Source organism: Vombatus ursinus, unplaced genomic scaffold, assembly GCF_900497805.2.
Source record: "Vombatus ursinus unplaced genomic scaffold, bare-nosed wombat genome assembly UNPS02014809.1, whole genome shotgun sequence".
Classification (NCBI taxonomy): domain Eukaryota; kingdom Metazoa; phylum Chordata; class Mammalia; order Diprotodontia; family Vombatidae; genus Vombatus; species Vombatus ursinus.
In genome coordinates, this window is record NW_020954587.1 from 14,174,968 (window position 1) to 14,199,491 (window position 24,524).

The 24,524-nt window shown below is 38.5% G+C and overlaps 1 protein-coding gene and 1 pseudogene across 1 annotated transcript in view; both read left to right on the forward strand.

Annotated features, from left to right (window-relative positions):
- The window catches only part of IL10RB (interleukin 10 receptor subunit beta), a 50,116-nt gene extending 26,275 nt beyond the window's left edge, over positions 1–23,841 (forward strand). Inside the window, exons 4-7 of the mRNA XM_027875507.1 lie at positions 6,242–6,408; positions 12,345–12,492; positions 18,333–18,490; positions 23,002–23,841. Of these exons, the coding sequence (XP_027731308.1) occupies positions 6,242–6,408; positions 12,345–12,492; positions 18,333–18,490; positions 23,002–23,187 (659 nt within the window). The 3' untranslated portion in view covers positions 23,188–23,841. The remainder of the gene's footprint in view (positions 1–6,241; positions 6,409–12,344; positions 12,493–18,332; positions 18,491–23,001) is intronic.
- On the forward strand, positions 6,621–11,970 carry LOC114052863 (annotated as a pseudogene).
- Positions 23,842–24,524: the final 683 nt, after the last annotated feature.

Genomic DNA, 24,524 nt, shown 5'->3' on the forward strand with positions numbered 1-24,524 from the left:
GTGTGTGTGTGTGTGTGTGTGTGTGTGTGTGTGTGTGTGTGTGTGTGCTCGTGCGCAATAGGGGATAAGAATGGAAAGGTAGGCTGGTGCCAGGTTACAGATCACTCAGAATACTAGGTAGAATGGTTTCAACTTTACTTGGTAGGCAATAAAGAATCACTAAGAAATTTTGAGTAGAGAAGTGAGTCACAAGATCTTTACATAGGAAAGATTATTTTGGCGGCAGCAGTAGGTTAAAGGGGATAAAAAGTGGGGACAGAAAGATCTTATAAGGAGGCCATTGTATTACTCCGGGCTTAGGTAATAAGGACTTGTGCTGGAGAAGTGGCAGTGGGAATAGAGGAAGGGATGGATTTGAGAGATGTTGCCAAAATGAACCAACAGAACCTGGTAACTAATTTGATTATGAAGGATAAGGTAGAGGAAAGAATGATCAAGAAATCCTATTAGAAATTATAATAAGTGACATCTTCTATTTCAAAACTATACAGAAAAATCAGCCAAAGTCCTGGAGACAATGCACTTTGGAAAGTGGGTCCCTCAAGAAAAGCAAGGGTCAACACAAGCAGAGTGAGGACACATGTATCCTTCAAGGCTCTGTGTACAGAGGAAGCAAGAGTGAAGGGCTCCCTTGAGAAACATAATGAGTTCAGTTTGGGGCACATTGAGTTTAAGATGTCAGTAGGATGTCTAGGTTGAGATGTTCAATAAGCAATAGGAGATACGAGACTGGAGGACAGGAGAGAGGATAGAGCTGGACAAATAGATCTGAGAATCATTAACATAGAGATGATAATCAAATTAATAAAAGCTGATGAGATCTCCAAGCAAAATAGCATAGGGGAAAAGAGAAAAGGGCCAAGTACAGATCCTTGGGGGATTCCCATGATTAGTGAATGTGACCCTGGATTGTTGTTTGTCGATTCTCAAAGAAGACCAATAACATCAGGAAGGTGATGTCTTGACTTGCACGTGAATTGGATTTAAGTGGAGGAGGGCTGTGCAAAGTCACCAGCCTCACTCTCCCCTCCAGAGTCATCTGGATCCAGTGGCAAGACATAGATCAGGACTGGAGGTGGCCCCAGATGCAGTGGGAGACCTTGACCTTTTTATTTATTTTATTTTTTTTTTTTTGGTGGGGGAGCAATTGGGGTTAAGTGACTTGCCCAGGGTCACACAACTAGTAAGTCTCAAGTATTTGGTCAGAGGCCTCCTGACTTCAGAACCGGTCCTCTACCCACTGCGCCACCTAACTGCCCCTGACCTTGGCCTTTTTAAGATCTTTCCCAGGTCTCAGTTTGTCTGAGCTAACACCCTATCAGTGATTAAAGCTAGATAAGAAATGAGGTAAAGAATGGCCTCTTTTACCTATTAAAAAAATCAATCTGGGAGGGGAATATCTTCTGGGTTTCAGGCCAGAACAAAAACTCTGAGCCAAAAAAACCCAAACAATGACCAACTGAGACTTGGGTTGGGACTCATTAATGGTCAATCTGTGAGGGCCAGAGCAATTTGAGTTTAAGGCATAGTTAAGTAGCTCCATTTGAATCCTAATGGCCTTTATCAAGGCCTGGTTTAACAGAGCTCTATTTCAAGAAATTTATATTCCTTTAGGCAGAGCACCCACATCTAAGTATATGATTCCCCATATGGAGGGTGGAAGGAATGGAGGGGAGGAAGGAAGAAAGGAAGGAAAGAAAAAAGGAAGGAAAGGAAAACTGGATAAAAATCTAGCAAAGGAGATTAAGAAGGAGCAACCAGAAAGGTAGAAGAGAGAGCAATGTTACAAAAAAGATAGAGAGAAGAGATTATCAAGAAGAGGATGATCAACTATGTCAGTGACTACAGAGATGTTAAAAAAAAAAAGATTGAGATTGAGAAAAAGGCCATTACATTTTACAACTAAGAAAAGATCACTGGTAACTTTGATAGAGCAGTTTCACTCAAATGATGAGGTCAGAAGCCAGACTATGGACAGTTGACAGGACAGAAAGCAGTAACATCAAATGGAGATACCTTTCTCAAGGACACCGATGAAGGTCATCAACAATGCCAATGGCTGCAGAGTGGTCGAGAAGGATGAGGATTAAGAAAAGAACATTATATTTGGCAATCAAGAGATTATTGGTAACTTTGGAGAGAGCAGTTTGAGTAGAATGGTAAATGATATACATGTGCATGACTGTACTAGTGTATTATACATATTATAAAATGTAAAAATTCACATTTAAAATGATCAAATAAATATTTTTCAATTGTTTTATTAATGGTAGATGACGTTTTTAAATATTCATTGGGATTGAATATGATGTTTTGGAAAAAATCCCTGTCTATGTCCTATAGATAGGGCAAACTAAATAATTGTTGGTGATTATTCACTTACCTTAATACATGTAGCAGTGAATTTCAATACTGAATTAAAAAAAAAAAAAAAAGACTGCCTCACATTGAAAACCGCCTTACACACACTGGCACAGAGACCAGAACCGGCCAAGGGAAGTCCATTACTGCCAAGAGATAATCTAGGTGGCAGAGTTGCAGATACTGGGGATGGGGGAAGGTAATTTTCCCATTGACAACAACTGCACTGTCATAAATGGAAAGAGCACTGACTCTGGAGTCCAGAGACCTGGGTTTGAGTCATGTCTTTTTTATTTGCTACTGGACCTCAGTTTCCTCATCTGTAAAAAAAGGAAGTGGACTGGAAGGCCTCTAAGTTCTTGTTCTATGATCTTATGACCAATGCCCAGCACAGATGGGAAGGGGTTGGGAGTTTGCTGGGTTTGGTCATTTAGGGGTTGCAGTGGTTTAGGCCAAACTGTGCTGAAATTTAGAATCACAGAATCTCAGTGAAGGAAAGGATCTTAGAGGTCACAGTGCAAACTCTTACCCAGTGTTGGAATCAAATCTGATAGCATCTTTGACAAGTGGTTATCTAGTCTCTGTTCAGGTACTTCCATTAATGGGAAGCATACTACCTCAAGTCAGCTAGTTCATTTTTTTTTTACATTCTAATTGTTAGAAAGCTATTCATTGAGTTAGAAAACTAGTAAATCAAAAAGTTAGAATACTTAGGGAAGGGCCAATCCCTCTCCCTCCCTCCCCATCAAGAGGCTTACTATTTTCCCTTGTGGATCTCTCTGGATCCCAGAAGAGGGATCTAAAACTAAGTGAGTCCAAGGATCAGCTCTGGTGCCTCCTGAGCAAAGACTGGGGAAATCTTTGATTTCCCTAGAAAGAGGTTCTAGTCCTCTTATATGTAACAGTAATTTACCAAAGAGAGTCGTGTGTTCCCTGTTAGGTCTAGGGTAATCTCTGTAGAGAAGCCTCTGTGGAATTCTGGTGGAGACAAGTTCTATCACAGATTTAAAGAAGCAGTGTGTGTGGCAGTGTTTCATTCAGCAACATTGATAGACAACTCAGCTTTTTTTTTTTTTTTTTTTTTTTGGTAATTGAATGTATGTGTGCGTATTGAGAGTTTCCTTTCCTGTAGTAAAAACAACTGGAAACGTAGAAGATGTTCATGGCATTACAAGTTATGGTACATAATACATACAGTACGTGGTCATAAAACATTATTATACTATAAAAAAAATGAATATAATTCAAATGGCCATGGGATAACAGGAATTGGATGCAAAGTGAAGTACATAGAATGAGGAAAATAATATACACGATGACTACAATAATGTAAATGGAAAGAACAATAAAAATAAAATATTTAGAGTAGCACTCTTATAGTAGCTCATAACTAGAAACAAAATAGACATCCTTCAATTGGAGAATGCCTAAGTAAGTTGTGGTACACGAATGTAATGGAATATTACTGGGTTGTAAGAAACAACAAACATCCAGACCTTTTCACCTGGGCTATGCTTCTTGTATCAGCAGTTTGTACATAATAGAACTGGGTCCCTCAGCCTGAGTCCCACTTGAGTGATGCCCTTCTGTAGCCCTCCAGCCTCCAGGACCAGCCACCTAGGCTGTATACCTGCTGTGGTTCCGGAATCAGCATGGAGACCAATCCTCCTTCAGGCTGTGCAGAAACCTGCCCTAGATTAGTAAGGCCAACTCATGCTAAGAAGGAGATGCCAGGGAGGCTGCCCTGATCCTGGTGAAAGGCTTGAACTACATGATCTAGGCATACCTGGAACTACATTACCCTAGTCACCAGCCAAGGACACCCACACCTCTGCAACTCCTTGGAGAGCCATTTCCTCAAGGGGCTGCGGGGAGCAAAGGTGAAGCTATTTAAATAGCTGAACAACTGAACACCCTATGTCATCTTCTATTTAGTGAACCCTAAAACAATGAGAGATTCATAACAGACTACAACATATTACCAATGGTTACTCGTGCTTAAGAATTGACATAGGGGCAGCTAGGTGGTGCAGTGGATAGAGCACTGGCCCTGCAGTCAGGAGGACCTGAGTTCAAATCTGACCTCTGACCAAACACTTGACACTTACTAGCGGTGTGACCCTAGGCAGTCACTGAACCCCAATTACCTAAAAAAAAAAAAAAGAATTGGCATAGGGACAGCTAGGTGGCACAGTGGATAAAGCTCTGGCCTTGGAGCCAGGAGAACCTGAGTTCAAATCCAGCCTCAGACACTTGACAAATACCAGCTGTGTGACCTTGGGCAAGTCACTTAACACCGACTGTCTCACCCAAAAAAAAAAAAAAAAAGAATTGGCATAAAAGATATCATCCAAGATATGTATGATTAGAAAAAAGAAGTTGGTAAAAAGGGTAATAGTTAAAAGATGGACTGCTTAAGTGCTGCCCTAGCACCCACAAAATGTTAAAAAAAAAAGCTAAAAGAATGCTTCTAATATGTTGGATTGATCCTCAACAAACAATCTATGGGGTGCTATTGGCAAAGACAGAAGCATGAAAGATTCTGATTAAACTCAATTCCATCACAAGAATGGTTAGGAAACCCTATCCCAGATACAGTGAGGGAGCAGCAAACAAAAAAATAATTGTAGGTGGATATTCCCCTTTGGGGGGAAAAAAAGAACCATGTTATTTATACTCTGAGTTATATTTGCCCAGCTCTGAGCTGGTGCTAAGGGACTGCACTTTAGTATATTGCCCTATTTAGAAATGCAAGACATCTTTCTCCAGGATTGTAGGAAGAATCAAGGCCCTAACACCATAATCCAAGCAGTGGGAGGGGTCAGAGTCTAAAGACTGTGATCTTACCAGCTGGGTTGCCCCATCTAAAACTACGAGAGGAAAGGGTCCAGAGACCCTGAGGCCTAGCTTGGGCCATCCCTTCCAGGACTGTGGGAGGGGGACAGCTAGGAAAGCATATTGGCTTGGCATTAGCCTCATTTAGGATTGTAAGGTGGGAAAAGGCCCAAAAACTTGACTGTAGTTATTTGTTACAAGAGAGATTTTGATGAGAAGGAGTATCATCAGGAGGTTACAGGTATGATGGGTTTTTTTAATGATCAGTTAAAATGGACAAGAATAACACAGTATAGAAAATGTGCACATCCATGAGATCACAGATACATTATAGAATGTTCATTATATTCTTAAGAAAACGGAAAAATATGTAACACCAAAAATGGCTTTTTTAAAAGCATACTTCATTTATCTGGAAAAAAATCCATTCATATAAACCATTCATTACTTGCAAAATTCTAGCTAAATGAAATTTCTGTATATGAAAATAAAAACATTAGTAACAATTCCTTACATGATATTTTAAGGTTTACCAAAAAAAAAAAAATCCAACCTGGTGAGCTAGGTATTGCAAGTATTATCTCCATTTTACAAAAACAGCATAATGTGAAACTCAAACAGAATAAATAAATGTCCATGGCTGGTGAGTGTCAGAACCAAAACAAACAATTCTAGAACTGTTTCCATTTTATCACACCACTATCTCTAAGACCATATATTAAATCAGCCATCAGAATGTGATGAAAATTAATTACTATGAAGACCTATATTGCTGACTTCCCCACAGGCATGATTTTTGAACTTTTACTGGCTCAGGATAGCATTCATTTTTACCATAGTAGTAGTACATACTATCAATAATGTACATCGCTGGAGTGAAGTATAATATTAGTACATGTCTTATTTAATATTTATACTGAAGGCTTACTTGACCACTACTTGCCTTATTTTAGGCCTAAGGATCTGTGCTGATTTGCTTTCCTTATGTTACCTATCTTGGTGGACAATGAAATATTGTGTGATTTTCCTTTATTCTCACACTCAGCCATCATTGGACCTCCTGGAATACAAGTAGAATCTCTGGCTGGTTCTTTACACTTACACTTCTCGTATCCAAACATTGAAAATGAACCTAACATGTGGACTTTAAGAGATTATTATTACTCATGGACTTACAACGTGCAATACTGGAAAAATGGCACCAATGATAAGGTAAGTTGGGATTTTTGCCTCTCTTTTGCAAAATTATTGAGATTTCTCTTATAGGCCAGCCTTGATTTAAATTGATCTAGTTGTTCAAGTTCAAAATTAGAATGAAATGTAACATATGTAGACAGACCGTTTAAAAGTTCATGAAAGAGGGTTTACATTGCCATAGAAGAGAAAGAATATTTAGGAAAGATACAGCACTGGTTCAGGGAGATATGGCCCCTCTTGTCTCCATACAGGAATGTATCGGAGGAGCAGGATGTGGTAACTAGTATGCCAGTGAGACATGCACCGAATCTGAGGGCTGCAGACTCCTCATAAACTTTCTTGTGCCCTTAATGAACTGAGAAGCTGTGTCAAACCTCAAGCCTGGGCCCCAAGATCATTCAAGTCTCAGAGACAGCTTCCTTGCCTTTTAGGGAAAAAAATAAAACTGGTCAAAACCATGTAGCTGTATCTCATTATATTAATTATATCAAATATTTTCAAATTAGTTAATAACTATGCTCCCAAAAAATTGTCCTAAAAATAGAGAAAAAAAGCACTCTAGAACCGAATTACTTTTGTGAGACATATGGTCCTGCTATTCAAAGCAGGGAGAGGCAAAACAGAGAAAGAGATCAATCTCATTAATAAATAGTAATGCACAATTTTTTTAAAAATGTACTCATAAATAGGGATAAGGACTAGAGTTGTGGGTTTGTTGTTGGTTTTTGTTTTTGACGTAGGGAACTCCTAGGTGAGGATATTCCCTTTATTAATGCAGGTAAGCACCTTATCTGCATCTTGCAGTATTAGACAATTGTCTATAGCACTGAGAGGTTAAGTGATTTGCCTAGGTAAATCAAACAGTATGTGTCAAATATGGAACTTACATCAAAAATAAAATAAAATAAAATCTAAGCTATTTGTGAATATACCTGTGCATCCACATTGTTCCCTTGAGATAAGTTCCCCCTTTTCTTTCTCATTAGAATTATTTCTGTTTGCATCTTCAGAATTTCTTCCTAGATTCAAGGTTGCTTCTCTATCAAGGTTGCTTAAACCAAGCTGCCTCTTACAGCCAAAAAATAATCCACTATGACCAGATTGTTTTCATAACAGTAATGCATAAATAATTCAATATTAAAGAAACTCAGCATAATTACACAATCAAGGAAAACAGAAGGCATATGATTATTTCAATAGATACAAAAAAAACTTTTGACATACTACAGCATTCATTTACATTAAAAACTCTAAAAATCATTATAGGGCCTTTCATTAATATGATCAAAAACATAAAATCAATAACTAGCATTCTTTGCAATGCAGACACACCAAAAACTCTACCAATACAAAAAGGAGTAAATCAGGTACGCTCTCTCTATGACATAGCTCTAGAAAAGTTCTGGAAAAAAATAGCTATAGCAATGAGATTAGAGAACAACATCGGGCAGCTAGGTGGCACAGTGGATAGAGCACAGGCCCTAGAGTCAGGAGGACCTGAGTTCAAATCTGGCCTCAGACATATAACACGCACTAGCTGTGTGACTCTGGGCAAGTCACTTGACCCCAATGGCCCTCACCAAAAAAAGAAAGAAAAAAAGAAAAAGAAAAAAAAAAGAAAAGAGAACAACATCATCAAAAGGAAAATAAAATCATCCTTACTTGGAGATGATGATATATACTTTAAAAAACACCAAAAAATCAGTAACTAAGTTAATTCATAGGATTAGTACCTTGATTACAGCAGGTATAAAATAAATTCAGAAAAATCATTTCTAGAAAGTACTAACAAAAACTAGGAAGAATTGATAAAGAATTTCTTTCAAAATCATTACAAAATACACAAAATATTTAGAGTTAATCTACCAATTCACACATATACACACACACACACACACACACCCATGAACATGTAAATATGACCACAAAACATTTGACAGAAATAAAGGAAGACAAATAATTGAAATGATATTCACTGCTCATGGTTGAGCTGTGCCAACACAACAAAAAATTATAATACTTCCTAAAGTAATTTAGATCATATATAAATATTACAACATATGGCCCTCAGGCTGCTTGCAGCCCACTAAAGGATTTCGGGCAGCCCATGAAAAATGTAGAGAATATAAAAGAAAATAAAGACATAATAAGAGCTTTGTCCATGCCCCACTTAACCCACCTTCCACTAGTCACTATAGTGCCTGCCATGTACCTTGGAAAGTGGGTTGCCATTGTGTACTCTCTCCTGTTTGTCACGTGACCCATGGCAACCAACCATCTGTCTCTAGTCTGAGAGAAGCAATTTCATGAGAAATAAATATCTTAAGAAATAAGTATAATTAATTGATGTTAAGTGAAATTTCTAAATTTTTACATATGGTTTATTTGCAAAATAGTTTAATCATTAATTATAGCTTTACTTGGAAAGTGAGCTGCTAAAAACCTATCTGTGACCCAAAGAAGTTTAGCCTATTTTAATTTTTGGCCCCTACCTACTGCCAAGTTGTGCAGGTCTGTGTTAAACCATTCAAGCTATAGAGGGAATACTTTAAAGAACTAGACAAAATAGTAAAATTAATTTGGAAGAAAAAAAGACATGCAATCCCAAGGGAATTGAGTAAATAGTCCAAATGAAATGGACATAGACCTCAAATAGTTTTATTATGAAACAGTCATCATTAAAACTATTTGATATTAGGGGATTTTTTTTTTTTACAAACTAGAGAAATACATCAGTGGAATAGCTCAGAATAAGCAAGAAACAGGTGCAATTGAAAGTAGTTACTCAGTGTTTGATAAATTTAGCAACATAAATTACCAAGGGAAGAACTTCCTTTTTGACAATAACTGGTTGGGGGAAGTAGAAAGTAGATTGTTGAACATTAGATTTAGACCAACATCTCACATCACATAAGCTTAAATAAGCTTAAAATAGATATATACAATAAATTTGAAATAGATATACAACTGAAATGTCAAAGATTACACCATAAAAAGAAATTATAAGAGAATGAGATCAAGTACTTTTTACAACTGTGGCTAGGAAGAGAATTTGTAATTAAGAAAGACACAGAGATGATAAAATATAAAATTAATAATGTCATATATACAAAATTTAAAAATACTTTTGCATAAATAAAATTAATGCAAATAAAAGAAAAATGGTAGACTGGGAGAAATATTTCTATCAATAAAAGTCTGATATCCTACATATGTGTTTATATATGTATGTATGTATGTATATATGTGGAGAGATAGAAAAAGAGTTAAATCATAGATCTAAAGATGGAATGGACCTTGAAAGTCATCTAGTCCAACCCCCTCATTTTAGAGATAAGGATACTGAGGTCCTGAGAAGTTAAATGACTTGTCCATGGTAGTCAGTGTGAGAGCTAGTATTTAAACTCAGGTCTTATGATTCCAAATTCAGCACCACCAAGTCAGCATTTTTTCAGTTACACCATATTGCCTCTCAGTTAACACAAATATCTAATACCAAGAGCCATTTCTCACTAGATAAGACATCAGAGTATATGAACTGAGCATTCAAAAGAATGTTAAAATGTAAATGACTCTATTATATGATCAAAATCACTAACAGTAAAACATAGAAACTGAAACATCCCTGAAGTCTGACCTCATACCATAGAACTTGGTCACACAAAAAATGTCAATAATCCTCATTATAATATGGGGGAAGGAGAAAGCACACTAATTCACATGGTAGAGCTGTGAAGTAAGCTAATATTTCTGAATCTCAATTAGGAATTATGCAGGAAAGTGAATAAACTGTCCATAAGTTTTCACCCAGAAATTCCAATGCTAGGCATATAACCAAAGAAAGTCAAAGATGGAAACAAAGAGTCATTATCTACCAAAATATTCATAGCCCCACTCTTTGTGGTAGCAAAGAACCACAAATTAAGTGGCTAGCCCTTAACTGCAGAACAACCGAAAAAATACTGTGATGTTTAAATGAAGTAGAACATTGTTATGCACTAAGAAAAGATGAATATGAGGAATTCAGAGAAACATGAAAAGATTTATATGAATGGAACAAAATAAGCACAACTAAGAGAAAAATATATACAATCACAATATATAACCATGTAAGGAAAAGTTAATGAAATACAAATCAAATTTTGAGTGATTGAAAAACCTGTGAGGGTCCCATAGAGCACATAGCTCTACCACTCTTGGCAAAGAGACAAAGTGCTATTAGGACAGATCTTATGTACATTGTCCCATCTAATAGTAGACATTATTGCATAATTTTTTTCCTTTGTCTCAAAGTAGAACTTAATCAAGAGTTGATACAGAGACAATGATAAGGATGTAAAGACAATAAGTATCAATAAAATAAAATCTACTTTGGTTGCTAAGATCTCTATGTGCCCATATTGTTTACTTGAAAAAGTTCTGCCCCTCTTTTCTTCATCAGAAATAGTAATAGATGAGGTTTAGACTAGCATCTATAAACAGCTATTCCATCCTGAGCCCCTGATCTCTGGCAAGGACAATACTGCTAATAACTATGTCCAAGGCCATTATACTGTTGGGAAGAAAATAATTGCTCTTGTATTGGAGCACATCAGAAAACTGTTGGACCAATGCACAAGGCTACAGGGATTCCTGATATTTCATAGCTTTGGGGGTGGCACAGGTTCAGGTTTCACCTCTCTGTTGATGGAGAGGCTCTCTGTTGACTATGGCAAGAAGTCCAAGCTGGAGTTTACCATCTACCCAGCCCCACAGGTATCCACAGTTGTAATAGAGCCCTACAATTCCATCCAAACCACTCACACCACACTGGAGCACTCAGACTGTGCCTTCATGGTGGACAATGAAGCAATCTACAACATCTGCCGCCAGAACCTGGACATTGAGCGCCCTACATACACCAACCTCAATCGGCTCACTGACCAGATTATTTCCTCCATCACTGCTTCTCTGTGCTTTGATGGTGCTCTCAATGTAGACCTTACAGAATTCCAGACCAACCTGGTGCCTCATCCTCAAATCTACTTCCCCCTCATCACCTACTCACCCATTGTCTCTGCTGAAAAGGCCTATCATGAACAGCTCTCTGTGGCACAGATCTCCAAATTATGCTTTGACCCCTCCAACCAGATGGTAAAGTGTGACCCACATCATGGCAAGTACATGGCCTGTTGCATGCTATACTGAGGTGATGTGGTGCCCAAGGATGTCAGTGCCAATATTGCCACAATCAAGACCAAGAGAACCATTCAGTTTGTAGACTGGTGTCCCACTGGCTTCAACATTGGTATCAATTACCAGCCCTCAACTGTGGTACCTGGTGGAGACCTAGCTAAAGTATAGTGGGCAGTATGCATGCTCAGTAACACAACAGCCATTGCCAAAACATGGGCCCATGTAGATCACAAGTTTGACCTTATGTATGCCAAGCAGGTATTTGTGCACTGGTATGTGGGTGAAGGCATGGAGGAAGGAGAATTCTCGGAGGCTTGGGAAGATTTGGCTGCCCTGGAGAAGGATTATGAGGAAGTAGGCATTGACTCTATAGAGGGTGAAGATGAAAGTGAGGAATTCTAGAAGGCATCCAGTAAACAAGCTCGCCTGGACCATTCATCTTTTGTATCTTTTTCTTTTCCTACCACCCCAAAATAAAATCTTTTCTTACTTGCAATTAAAAAAAAGAATATCAGTGATTGAGGGATAACATATTATGTTGCAAAGTAAAAGAAAAGAATTTGGCTTTTTGGTTTGAGAATTAAGGGAGTGGGATGCTTATCAATAGTCATCTTCAGTTAAACAAGGTCCTCCTAGAGAGAAGTGGGATATAGTCATCATTTTAATACTTCCCTGACTATGTGTTATAAGACCTGAGTATGTATTATAACTGGTCATTGAAAAATTAAATTGTTCTTTATCTGTGGCATTTACTTTCGGTTCATCTTCAATTTTAGTTGGAAAAAAATACTCCATATGACTCTGAAGTCCTTACTAATCTGGATCCTTGGACAGTTTATTGTCTTCAAGTTCAAGGGTTTATAACTGATAAGAAAAGAAGTGGAGAATGGAGTCAGCCTGTCTGTGCCCAAACTACTGAAAATGGTAAGTGTTGCATGAATTTTCTTATCAGTTCAACCTACTAATGTCAGTTAAGCTAGCACAAATCAGAGTACTGGTTTTATTATAATCAGAGTGTGACATACCGCAACAGCAGTTGAAAGGGAATATGTCATTCACAATTTAGCTAGCAATACTTATAAAGAAAAAAAAAAGACAATTGTTCATTGAGACTGGTTACAAAAAGGTAGTATTGTTAAGGAAAAATGTGTATTAGGGGGCAGCGAGGTGGTGCAGTGGATAGAGCACCGGCCCTGAAGTCAGGAGGACCTGAGTTCAAATCCAGCCTCAGACCAAACACTTGATACTTACTAGCTATGTGACCCTGGGCAAGTCACTTAACCCCAATTGCCTAAAAAAAAAAAAAATTTTTAAAAATGTGTAGCTATAGGAGATAGAGGAGGAATATGTATCCTTGTTAGTATAACTAGTTTCACTAAATCAAAGTTAGCTACCTGTTAGGCTAGATGATGGAGGATGATATTCCAGAGACTCTGAAATACTCCTTTTTTTAGCGATTAAGTCTTTTTATACCAATTGGAGGAGGTGAAAAGACATTGAAAGAAAACAGCTGCTGCATATGGTCTTGCAGTTCTTATGCACATATGCAAAATGCGATACACACAGCAAAATGGTGAATATAAGACAAAACAGAGGCAGTCATACACTGCAAAAAATTCTCTTTCAACATAATTCCTAAAATATTAACTCTATAATTGTGCCATCTTTGAGACTGCTATTGCTTTACCCAGGTCTTAAAAGAATCACACAGTCTCAGACATAGTCCAGCCTCCTACCTGATTTAGAACTCTACAATATCCCTAACAAGAGGTTATCTAGCATCTTCTCAAATATTTCCAAGGAATGAGAGTTCACTTCTTTTCAAGGTGGCCTTTTCATTTCTGGACCTTTCTCAATTATTTGCATCAAGCTAAGGCCTATGATTCCCACTCTTTGGACTTCATTCTGCCCACTGAAGCTATAGTGAGTACATTTAAATCTTCCATTTAGCAGTCCTTCATGTATTTAAAGACAGCTATTATACCTCCTCCAGATCTTCTATATTTGCACACCCCTAGTTCCTTTAATCATTTTTCATATGATCAGATGTCCAGAACCTCTTCCATCCTGGCTGCCCTCTCATGTGGGCAGGAATCAATTGGTCCTTTCCTGCACTAAAAACCTCTCAAACATGAGTTTGGAAGTTTGGCTTTTCTCTCAGCTGATATAATGGTTGTTAAATGGAAAACAGAGAGAGACTGCAGCTTTGCACAGCTTTCTTTCCCATGGAGGCATGCTGGAAAAAGCAGCCCACTCATAGTCAGCAGGTATGAGGAGTCTCCAAGGAAGAAGTAGTGTAATCCTTATGTACTCCTAATGGGGACTTCTCTCTATTAGATGGTTGCCTGACACAGGTAGCACTGATATCCCATGAGATCTCTCTGAGGTAAGTTGCTTATTAATCTGACCTTCACTGTGGCCTGACCCAAATTCCTTCCCATTGCAATCCATTCCCAGACCCTTTGCCTCGCATAGTCTAGGCAGCCAGAGTCACTAATTGCCACAAATGTTGGTGGGGCTTCAGGAATTGTTCAGCACAATTAACACGATGTCAACATTCAAATTGCATGTTCAGTACTGTGAACGTGTGACACAATTCAAAATGCTGTCAGTTCTGCTGTCATTCAACATACACATTCCTAAAAATCACCATGCTGTGCAAAATTGTGCAATAAAAACCAAAGAACTTATGAGATAAGTGAGTTTAGGAGCATAACATTCAAAAACTTCATCACTGATATATTTTTAATTTTTTTTTAATTTTTAGGCAATTGGGGTTAGGTGACTTGCCTAGGGTCACACAGCTAGTAAGTGTCTAGTGTTTGGTCTGAGCCCAGATTTGAACTCAGGTCCTCCTGACTCCAAGGCCGGTGCTCTATCCACTGCACCACCTAGATGCCCCGTATCATTGATATATTTTTTTTTAAAAAGGGTATAGGAACCTAATAAAAACAGCAGCACAGTTTTTACACATGCTAAATAAATATAAAAATACTATAATAAATTGTGGTGATATCTGTGGCCTAGGGCTGCTGCTCCTTGGCCTGTGTACCCAGTTCTCAAGGGCTTGGGCTGGCAAAGTAGACAGGTACAGTTAAGAAACAAATCTGGGAGGGGGTGGCCATGGTAGAAGGTAGTAGGTTGTGGGTAGACTACATTGGTGCAGACCAGTTCTCTTCTGTCTACCAGAAAATACACAATAAATATGACACATTACCTTGAAAAAGATCTGGTTTGTTTGTGTATCAGAAGAATTGCAACTTACAAGTTATGGTGAAGCAGTGACGTTTTCTGCAGTCTCACTATTTTTCCCAGACAAAATTGCACATGAGAAAATGAAAAATTTGAGTTATACTCATATTTGTCCCCTACTATATAAATTGTGTTGGAATAGATTTGCATTTTTAAAACAAGTGTTACAGTAGGCCTGACTGTAGAGGAGGAATATGTATCCTTGTTAGTAAAGCTAGTTTCACTAAATCAAAGGTAGCTAGCTACCTGTTAGGCTAGATGATAGAAGATAATATTCCAGAGACTCTGAAATACTCCTTTTTTTTAGCAATTAAGTCTTTTTATACCAATTAGAGGAGGAGAGAAGACATTGAAGGAAAACAGTTGTTGCATATGGTCTTGCAGTTCATATGCACATATGGAAAATGTGATATATACACACAGTAAAATCGTGAATATAGGCCAAAATGGTTGTTCTGCATGTTTTCTTAAATGCAAAAAGATCTGACCCCTATCTTGACTTCCTCTCGGCTTGCCCTAGGTTTTAAAATGCAAAATGATTCACTTGTATTATTTTATCAGTTTATTATAACTTGGCTCATTTTTTTTCTCCAGGAAAATTTTGGACTATAACTTTTGTCTCATTTTTCATTGAGATTCTTATCTCCTCATTTTCCTGTGGTCAAAGAGAAAAACACTTGCATTATAGTTTAGAATATATTTGCTGCATGAAATAGAAAGAAAAACACAGTTTTGAGACTCCAGAGTGACTGAGCCACTGCCACTTCTGCCAAAGTCTGAACTTTTGAATGGGTTGAATGATTTGAAATCACTGGAAGATTATGGTATCCATGAGCCAGCAGAGCGCCATAGGAAAAGTCAACTTCAGATTCTCCCTTGTAGCACCCTCCTCTGGGCTCACTCCCCCAACCTACACTTGCAGAGACAGTTTGGATCCTTAGAGAATGATGTCTCTTGCTCCCCTACAAGTTCTGTGGATAACCCTGAGAGGTTGGGATTTCTAGTTCTGCAGTTCATGAGCTCCCATCTGGTGTTCTCCCCATTATCAATCCGCTGGGCCTTTAGTCAGAAAGACCAGAGTTCAAATCTAACCTTAGACACTTACTGCTAGTGTGTGACCCTGAGCAAGTCAGTTAAGCCTTACTTGCATAAAACTGGAGAAGGAAATGGCAAACCATTTCCGTATTTTTGCCAAGAAAATCCCATGGACAGTTGGTTCACGAGTCACAAATAGTTGGGTATAACTGAACTATTAGCTTTTAGAAAAGGGCTTTGCTGAGAAGGTATAGCAAAAAGAATAGTTATAAACCATCCTTCCCTACCACTAAAAAAAAAAAAATGGGCAAACTCAATCTCCCTGAGGAGACTGGGCTCAAGTTTAAAGTGTGATAGTGAAGTACATGTGTAGCCAAGGGAGATACCTCCTAAATATTGGCTCTGAAAGTCTTTTTCTTTGTGGAAACCTGATGAGGTTTCCTTAGGTGTAATGTAGCTCAATGCTGAACTCTATGATGTATAAAAGAGAGACATAGTTAATCATTTTATTAATTATTGCATTTGACTATCTCTCCTAAACCAAAAGAGGGATCATAGCAGCTTCTTGACTCTTACATGCCCTTGGGAGAGTGGGTGTCCCGACAGGAGACAGTCAACTCTTTGGTTAACAATTAATGAGAAGAATGGATATTATAATGAGAGGTGGACCTATTCTGATGAGGGGCTGGGGGATGTGACTTTGATTATGCCATTCATGGACAAAGAGAGACTATCTTAAACCAGACCACTCCCAGCCTTGGGCAATCTAGACACAGGATCTACCCACCACCCAAACCTCAGGAGAACACAATGGGCTGGAATTCACTTACACTAAATTGTTTTGTAAGGTTTACTAGTTGGATAGAATCTCCCATCCAGGTTTGAAAAACATGTACTCCAGGATTTGGGCAATCTCATCCATTAACAATGTCCTTCAGAGACTGAACAACCCCCAGGTTTCTGGTTTCTGAATGAGGAAATGAGGAGAGAAAACCTTTATCCTAATTTAATAATTGGTTATTAATAAAAGAGAGAAATAATCATTTCTCTCAGCTCCAAGGATCAGTGCCTTTGTAGAATCTATCCTCCCAGCATTTCTGTCATGAGGGATCACCATCCCTAAATCTGCCATCCTCCTTGGGGAACTGACTTTCTACCTCTATCTTCAAGGCCTTCTTCTGTAGTAAGCTACTACTACTCCAATGGACTCTATTACCAACTCTAGGTGCTGGCAGGAATTCTGATATTCAGGAACATATTGGGAGGGGGCAGAGTAAGGCAAGAGTGGTGCCAGCTTTCTTCTTCCACCTGGCAACTCACAGCAATCCTTCTTACCTAAAAACCACCAGGGAAAAGATTGAGAGATCATCCATTCGAACTTTCTGTACGCACACTGAATTCCTGCTCAGTCTTTCCTAAATCATCAGTCCATCCAGCTAAGAAGCCAATTAGAAGACTACATTAGCAGCAACTCTGCTGGGTTTCTACTCTGGGAACAATATGCCCACCCCCTACCACCAATCCAGGATGAGCTGGTCACCAGAAATCTTATCACCTTGAAGAAAGACTGGGGTTCATCTTCTCAACTCATCCTCAGTGGCTTCTCCCATCCAATTGGAGGGCTGGAGTGTGGGGCATTAAATTCCTCCCACAGTGTTCCTTTCTTTATAGAGGGCTCATGACTTTCCTGGTAACTCCATTCTCCATCAGCAGGCTTTGATTCTGCCTGGAACATGCTCCCACTTCTGGCACCCTGTGCCCTACCTCTCCCCACTCTGGGCCTCAAGCTTCCTTCTGTGTGTTGTCTCCCCTCCACCCACCCCCACCCCAGATTGTAAATTCCTGGAGGGCAGGGATTGTCTCTTTTTCTTATTTGTATCCCCTGTGCTTAGCATACTTCTTGGCACCTTTTATTCAGTCATTTTTCAGTCATGTCCTACTCTTAATGACGGTTTTCATGGAAGAGATATTGGAGTGGTTTGCCATTTCCTTCTCTAGCTCATTTTACAGATGAGGAACCGGGGCAAACAGGGTTAAGTGACTTGTCCAGGGTCGCACAGCTAGTAAGTGTCTGAGGCCAGATTTGAACTCAGGAAGCTGAGTCTTCCTGACTCCAGGCCCAGCATTCTATCCATTGTGCCACCATTTATTATTGAATTGAATTTTTAAGTATTAACTTGGAGTTGACACTTTCAAAGAAAATCAGTAAACTCCAAGTCTATTGTTTCATTGTTACATTTTAAATAGGGAGATGCATTCTTATTCTTTGGATACAAAAGATATGTCAGAAACCAGCCTTTAAAAATACAAGTGGGAAAAGCATGTATCTTAACTATTACTCTTGAGCCAGCTACTCTCTTTCCCTACAAGTTCTTTTATGTCTAGGATTGGTATCAGAAGATATTTCCTGATGACTGTGAAAATAAACTTTGCAAAAATTGAGTTCTTGAGAGAAATTATGTCTTTCTTTCCTATAGGGTCACATCCATACTGGACTTATGTTACTGTGATCATTGTATCCACGATAGTGGTTTTAATGTTGGTGCTTGGTTGTTTCTGCATGTTGTGGTACTTCTACAGAAAAGTAAAGTGTATATTCTTCCCTGGGTATTCTTTTCCTCAGCATCTGAAAGAGGTATTTTTTTTATATGTATATGTATACATATGAAATATTTAAGCAGTCCTCTCCCCTGTCTGTGTATTTGCCTTGTACCTCATATTTCATCAATGGCTAAATTCTAGCCATATAAAGTTATTTGCCCAGGATCAAATCATGAATCCCAAATCTTTACCTTTGGGTTCCAAAAGAAGATATATGTATTCCCTTGCTAGGGTTATCAGCCTCTTGACAGTTGAAAATAACACACGCATGGTATGTTGATAACTCTGCCCTGTTGAAGTATTCACATCAGTGAAGTCTATATCCACAGTCAGCACAAGGCAAACTTATGAAATAGGTAATTTTTCTTCCAAAAATCTCCACCCTCCCTGTCTTCACTCTTTCTCCTCACCCCCTTTCAATGGTTCCCTTTTTGTCCCAAATGTGCTGTGTTGTAGGGGAGAAATTTGCTAAATTAATCCATTTTAAGGTTCCAGTCATTCTTTTTTTAATAGTATTTTTAATTATATGTGAAAACAATTTTTTGCATCCATTTTTACAAAATTTTGAGTTCCAAATTTTTCTCCCTCCCTCCTTCTCCTCCTCTCTTCTTAAATGGTAAGCAATTTGATATAGGTTATTATATATGTACAAGCACATAAAACATATTTCTGTACTAGTCATAGTTGGTACTAATTATTCTTAATGACCTCCAGGAGTACTTACATTTTAAAAGAAGCCTAGAAATGAAAATGTTTACCTCAAATGAATAACTGTCTAATTGTAGGGTGAGAAGATAGTGTTTTCTTTTCTTTTTTTTTTTTTTTTTTTGCTAGGGAATGGGGTTAAGTGACTTGCTCAGGGTCACAGAGCTAGTAAGTGTTATATGTCTGTGGGCAGATTTGAACTCGGATCCTCCTGAATCCAGGGCCGGTGCTCTATCCACTGTGCCACCTAGCTGCCCCCAGAAGGTGGCGTTTTCTTGATGCTATTCAAATGATACTTGGTAGTTAAAGCTGCTCCACACTTTTGTAAGGCCAAGCTGTTTGCCAATAAATAAATATTTTGTACCATATTGCCAAAGTACTGACTGCATTTGGCTAAAGAGCAATCTAATCATTCCAACATCATAAACAACAACGTTAATATAGTGGAGACCAGAGACACAGTCTCTACCCTTCAAGATACTTAAATTCTAAAGGAAGAGATAGGTCAAATTTAAGTAGAAGAACCCAAAATTCATAACACATTCATAAAATCCTAGTATAGCCAAGAGATAACCAGAGAGATAGACAAGTAGTCAGGGAATGCTGAAGAGGTTAGAGTAACTCAAACAGTGCAATCTCGCTTCAAACAGACCAATAAGTGAGCTTTAAGCAGTATCCGAAAAGAAATTGGCCATTTCCTGAGAAGAAGTAGTAATTTCCTATTAGAGGAAGAGGCTAAGAAGATGTGCATGGTCAAGAGATGTGAGCAGAAGCTAGAATAAAATTTGTTGTTGTTCAGTTGTTTCTGACTTTGTGACCCTATTTGGAGTTTTCTTGGCAAAGATACTAGAGTGGTTTCCCGTTATCCTTCTCCAGCTCATTTAACAGATAACAAAACTGAGGCAAATAGGGTAAAGGTTAACTTTCCCAGAATCACACAGCTTATAAATGTCTAGGTCAGATTTGAACTCAGGAAAATTAGCCTTCCTGACTCCAGGCCCAGCACTATATCCTGTCACCTAGCTGCCTGAGAATGATATTAATCGGGGCTGACCAGATAAAGTAAAAGAAGCCACAAATTAATGTTTTTACTCTGGTTTTGGAGTAAGAATATCAAGTTAAAACATACAGCAATTGAGAACCATTGTAGGCTTCTGAAAATAAGACAGTATAACTAAAGCAATTCTCTTTAAGAAGGGAATTATTTCATTTTACTTAGGGAAACTAAAAGAAGAGTGAGTTGTTAAAGACCAGACGATAGGACAGGCTGTGCAGCAACCTAGGCACACAGGACTATTGGAATGGACAATGAGGTAGGGGTTCTAGAAATGTAAAGAAAAAGGCAAGTGTATGTGGAGAGAGAGACAGACAGAAAGACAGACAGACAAGATGTGGGCACTGAAAAAGAGAACTGCAGACTCCACATAGCTTGGAGGACGTGAGTGGTGATGGTGCTGTTGATAGTATTAGGAAATATGTTTTGGCCAAAACCCTGAGTGTCTTCCCCTCCTGGATTAATTTTTTTTTTGACTAAATGAAGAGGCCATTCATTGCCTCATTTTCTTTATTAAGCATTAATCACTGAATAGGCACTGCTTCAGTCAAACTGAGACCTGTTAAAGACCTTAGCTTGAAAAGGCCAAGGTCCGCCACTGCATCCTGGGCCATCAGCCAGTCATCCTGATCTATATTTTGCCACTGGACCCAGATGGCTCCCAAGGAGAAAGTGAGGCTGGTGACTTTGCACAGCCCTCCCTCACTTAAATTCAATTCACTTGTATGTCATGGCATCATCTCCCTGATGTCATGGTCCTCTTTGTGAAGAAAGGACAAACAATAACAACAGGAAATTTGGGAACTGCTAAGGATTTTGAGGGGTAAAAATTATGCTCAATATTAGACACATGAAGACTGCTAAGGAAAATTTTTAGTGATTGAAATAACAACTGATCTAAAGGTTTAGGATCTTCTATACATAGCAGGAACTGTGCTTGTTTTTCCTTTGTATCCCCAGTCCTTAGCACAGTGTCTGGCACATAGTAAACACCTAATAAGTGCATATAACTTAAAGAAAACCTAATAAAAGAACGAACTTTATAAGGGAGTGAAGACCAAGGGCCTCAGAAATGTGCCTTGGTGGTTGAACAGTCAGCAAGCCCACTTGCTAATTGCAGTCATCTACAACAATGTGAACAAAGTAAAACAGCAAAGCAGAACCAAGTAAGGGCCAGAGTCCCCAGGCGATGCATAAACTAATTATAGGGGGTGCACAAAGGAAAGCCTGCCTTCTCTGGTATTGCAGGTTTCTGGCAGATGCTACTCATATAAGCAGCTGCTGCAGCTGTAAGCAGGCACTGGTTCCTCTCTCCTCTGCCCCACCCTAAGGGTCACATTGAGGCCATGGCAGCAGGTACAGCTGCAGGCTGAGTGAGAGGATTACAGGGAGGAGTCTTTACCCCTGAATTTGTCCTCACTACCACTACCTGGGGAAAATATCAAATTTCACTTCCTCCAAGCCAGTCAAGAGTATATTTTTCAGACCTTTAGCATGAACCTACTGACTTTATGAAATATGGAAGGTCCACATTTATTTTTCCAAAGTTCACTTGTTGTTTGCCTGTCTCTTTCAATCAAGAGAAATCACAAGGAAAAAATCCTTAGTTAGAGTAAACCAGATGTAGTTGGGGACATCACCCTAGAACCATAAAATTTAGACCTTTCCCCCTCCCCCTGCCCTGAAGAAGGGATGATAGGAATCTTCTAGCACAGTCCTCTCATTTTACCAATGAGGAAACTGAGGATCAGAGAGGTCTCAAGGTCATACTAGGTAGTAGGAGGCAGAATCCTCTGACCTGAGCTGACCTCTGACCTGAGTCCAGTGACCATTCTTTTGGGTTGAATTTCTAAAAGGACTTTTAAATGGAACATAAGAAGTGAATTAAAAAAAAAAAAAACCTAACTGGGCAGCTAGCTAGAGCACCGGCCTTGGAGGAGGACCTCTGTTCAAATCCGGCCTCAGACATATAACGCTCACTGGCTGTGTGACACTGGGCAAGTCACTTAACCCTAATTGCCTCACCAAAAAAAAAAAAAAAAGCAAACAAACAACTAACCAGGAAGGAATGGAAAATGAAAGAAATAAAAGAGGAAAATAAGAAATTTTAAAATTATTAAATGTTTCTACATATAGAGCATTGGATGGTAGAGGACAGAGAGCCATAAGGAATACAAAATATCACAATCATTGAGCTTCAGAGATGGAAAGAACCTAAGAAATAACATATTCCAACCTATTCATTTTACATTCAAGCTAAGTTTTAGATTAAGTGACCTTTCCAAGGTTATGAAACCAGTCAAGTTCAGAGCTAATAAACCTAAGTCTCCTGAATCAGGGTCCAGTATTCCCTCCACCATATCTTGTAACCTTAGTATTAATCAAACAGCATGCTAATCAGGCCAGAAAATATTCTTGATTTTCAAGAGTAAACATTTTTGGAGAGGTTGGGGGAGTCAATCAGGATTAAAATGACTTGCCTAGGGTCACACAGCTAGTGTCTGAGGTCAGATTTGAACTCAAGTACTCCTGACTCCAAGGCCAGTGCCGTATCCACTGTACCAACCTAGTTGCCCCTAAGAGAATAAACATTTTGAATATGAGATTTATTCTAGATCATGTAGCAAATCTGTGGCAAACTGATTTAACAAATTAATTATTAATTAACAGACCTCGGTATTTTTAGATAAAATAGTTCTGATTATAATCTTAGTAAGCCTTAATTTTAAAAAAGGAATAGATATGGCATGATTTTTTTATTTATTTTTTTCTCTTTTCCTCCACAGTATTTGGAACAGCCTTCCTACGGCATTTCATTTCTCTTGCCCGTACCTTCCAGTGAGAGTGAATCCTTTGATAAGTTAAGTGTCATAGAAGAATCTGAAAACACTGGGCATGATGCAACAGGTCCATGTGACTATTCCGCAGAAGTACTGCAACAATCCCTACTCCCTGGAGAAAAAAACACCTAGGTGATCATAGCACTCTGAAAGTTTGTCCAGTCTCATCCACATGAAGAACATGTAGTGAAATACAGAGTTAGGCCTTTAGATCAAACTCTGACTCAAGAGCTTTCCATAACTGAAGTGGTTGTAATTTGAAATGATCATTTGGCGGAAAATCCTGCATTATGATTATTTCGCACTTGATAGATTACTAATAGAAAACAAAAAGGGTGTTTTTGAGATTTCTCTTTTGCTAACATACTTTTTGATCTGTCTGATGCCAAACAAGTGACAAACAAGTAAAAATAAACATTTGAAGGAATGAATGCAACCAAGAGCCTCTGAAACCCTAACTCAAAATATGCTGTTCTAAGGTGGGAAAATCCTCGGTGCAATTTAAGAAGGTCTAAAGAATGTTGTACAAAATACTAAATTTTTTCCAAGAAAATTTTTACTAGAATTATTTTTATATTTTTGTTCTTGTAATATGAATAGTGCCATGTTAACTTGTATTCCTTTAATTCAATGTGTCAGTAACAGAGTTTGTATAATTATCATAAGACTGAATAATTCAATTGTTTCTGACATGGCCCACTTCTCAGGGTTGTTTTGAGAATCCAGTGAGGATTCATAAAATGCTTGTAACCATGAAACATTATATAAAGTTGAGCTACTGTTAAATGTCAGTTTATGGGGGCAGCTAGGTGGCGCAGTGGATAGAACTCTAGCCTTGGAGTCAGGAGTACCTGAAATCAAATATCAGACACTTGATATTTCCTAGCTGTGTGACCCTGGGCAAGTCACTTAACCCTGACTGCCTCACCAAAAAGCAAAATATATATACACACATATATATTTTTAAAATGTATTTCATTTTGAATCAAAAAGGCAGGAATTAAGAGAATTAGGATAAAAGCTCTACTCACATTTCTTCTATTAATCTGCAATCTTAGGAACGTGCCCTTCTATTCCTGTGCTCCCTATTCCTAAGAAAATCTCCTTCCCCTAACTTGCAATCCTTGCTTATTTGAAATGTTTCTTATCTTTCTAAGCTCAAATATTACCTGTTCCATGAAGTCTTCGTAGATTCCAAGTCTTTGCCAAATCTCTAAAATTTCACAGCAATTTCTTCACATATTTAATGCACATCTCTGTTTTGTGTTATATTTATTTATGTACAGGTCATCTTTACAGGGTCTTGTACATCGTAGGTGTATAAATCTTTGTAGAATGATGTGTTAAAAGAAATCCTCCATGGTGCAGTGGATAGAGCATCAGCCCTGGAGTCAGGAGGACCTGAGTTCAAATCCGGCCTCAGATACATAACATTTACTGGCTGTGTGACTTGGGGCAAGTCACTTAAT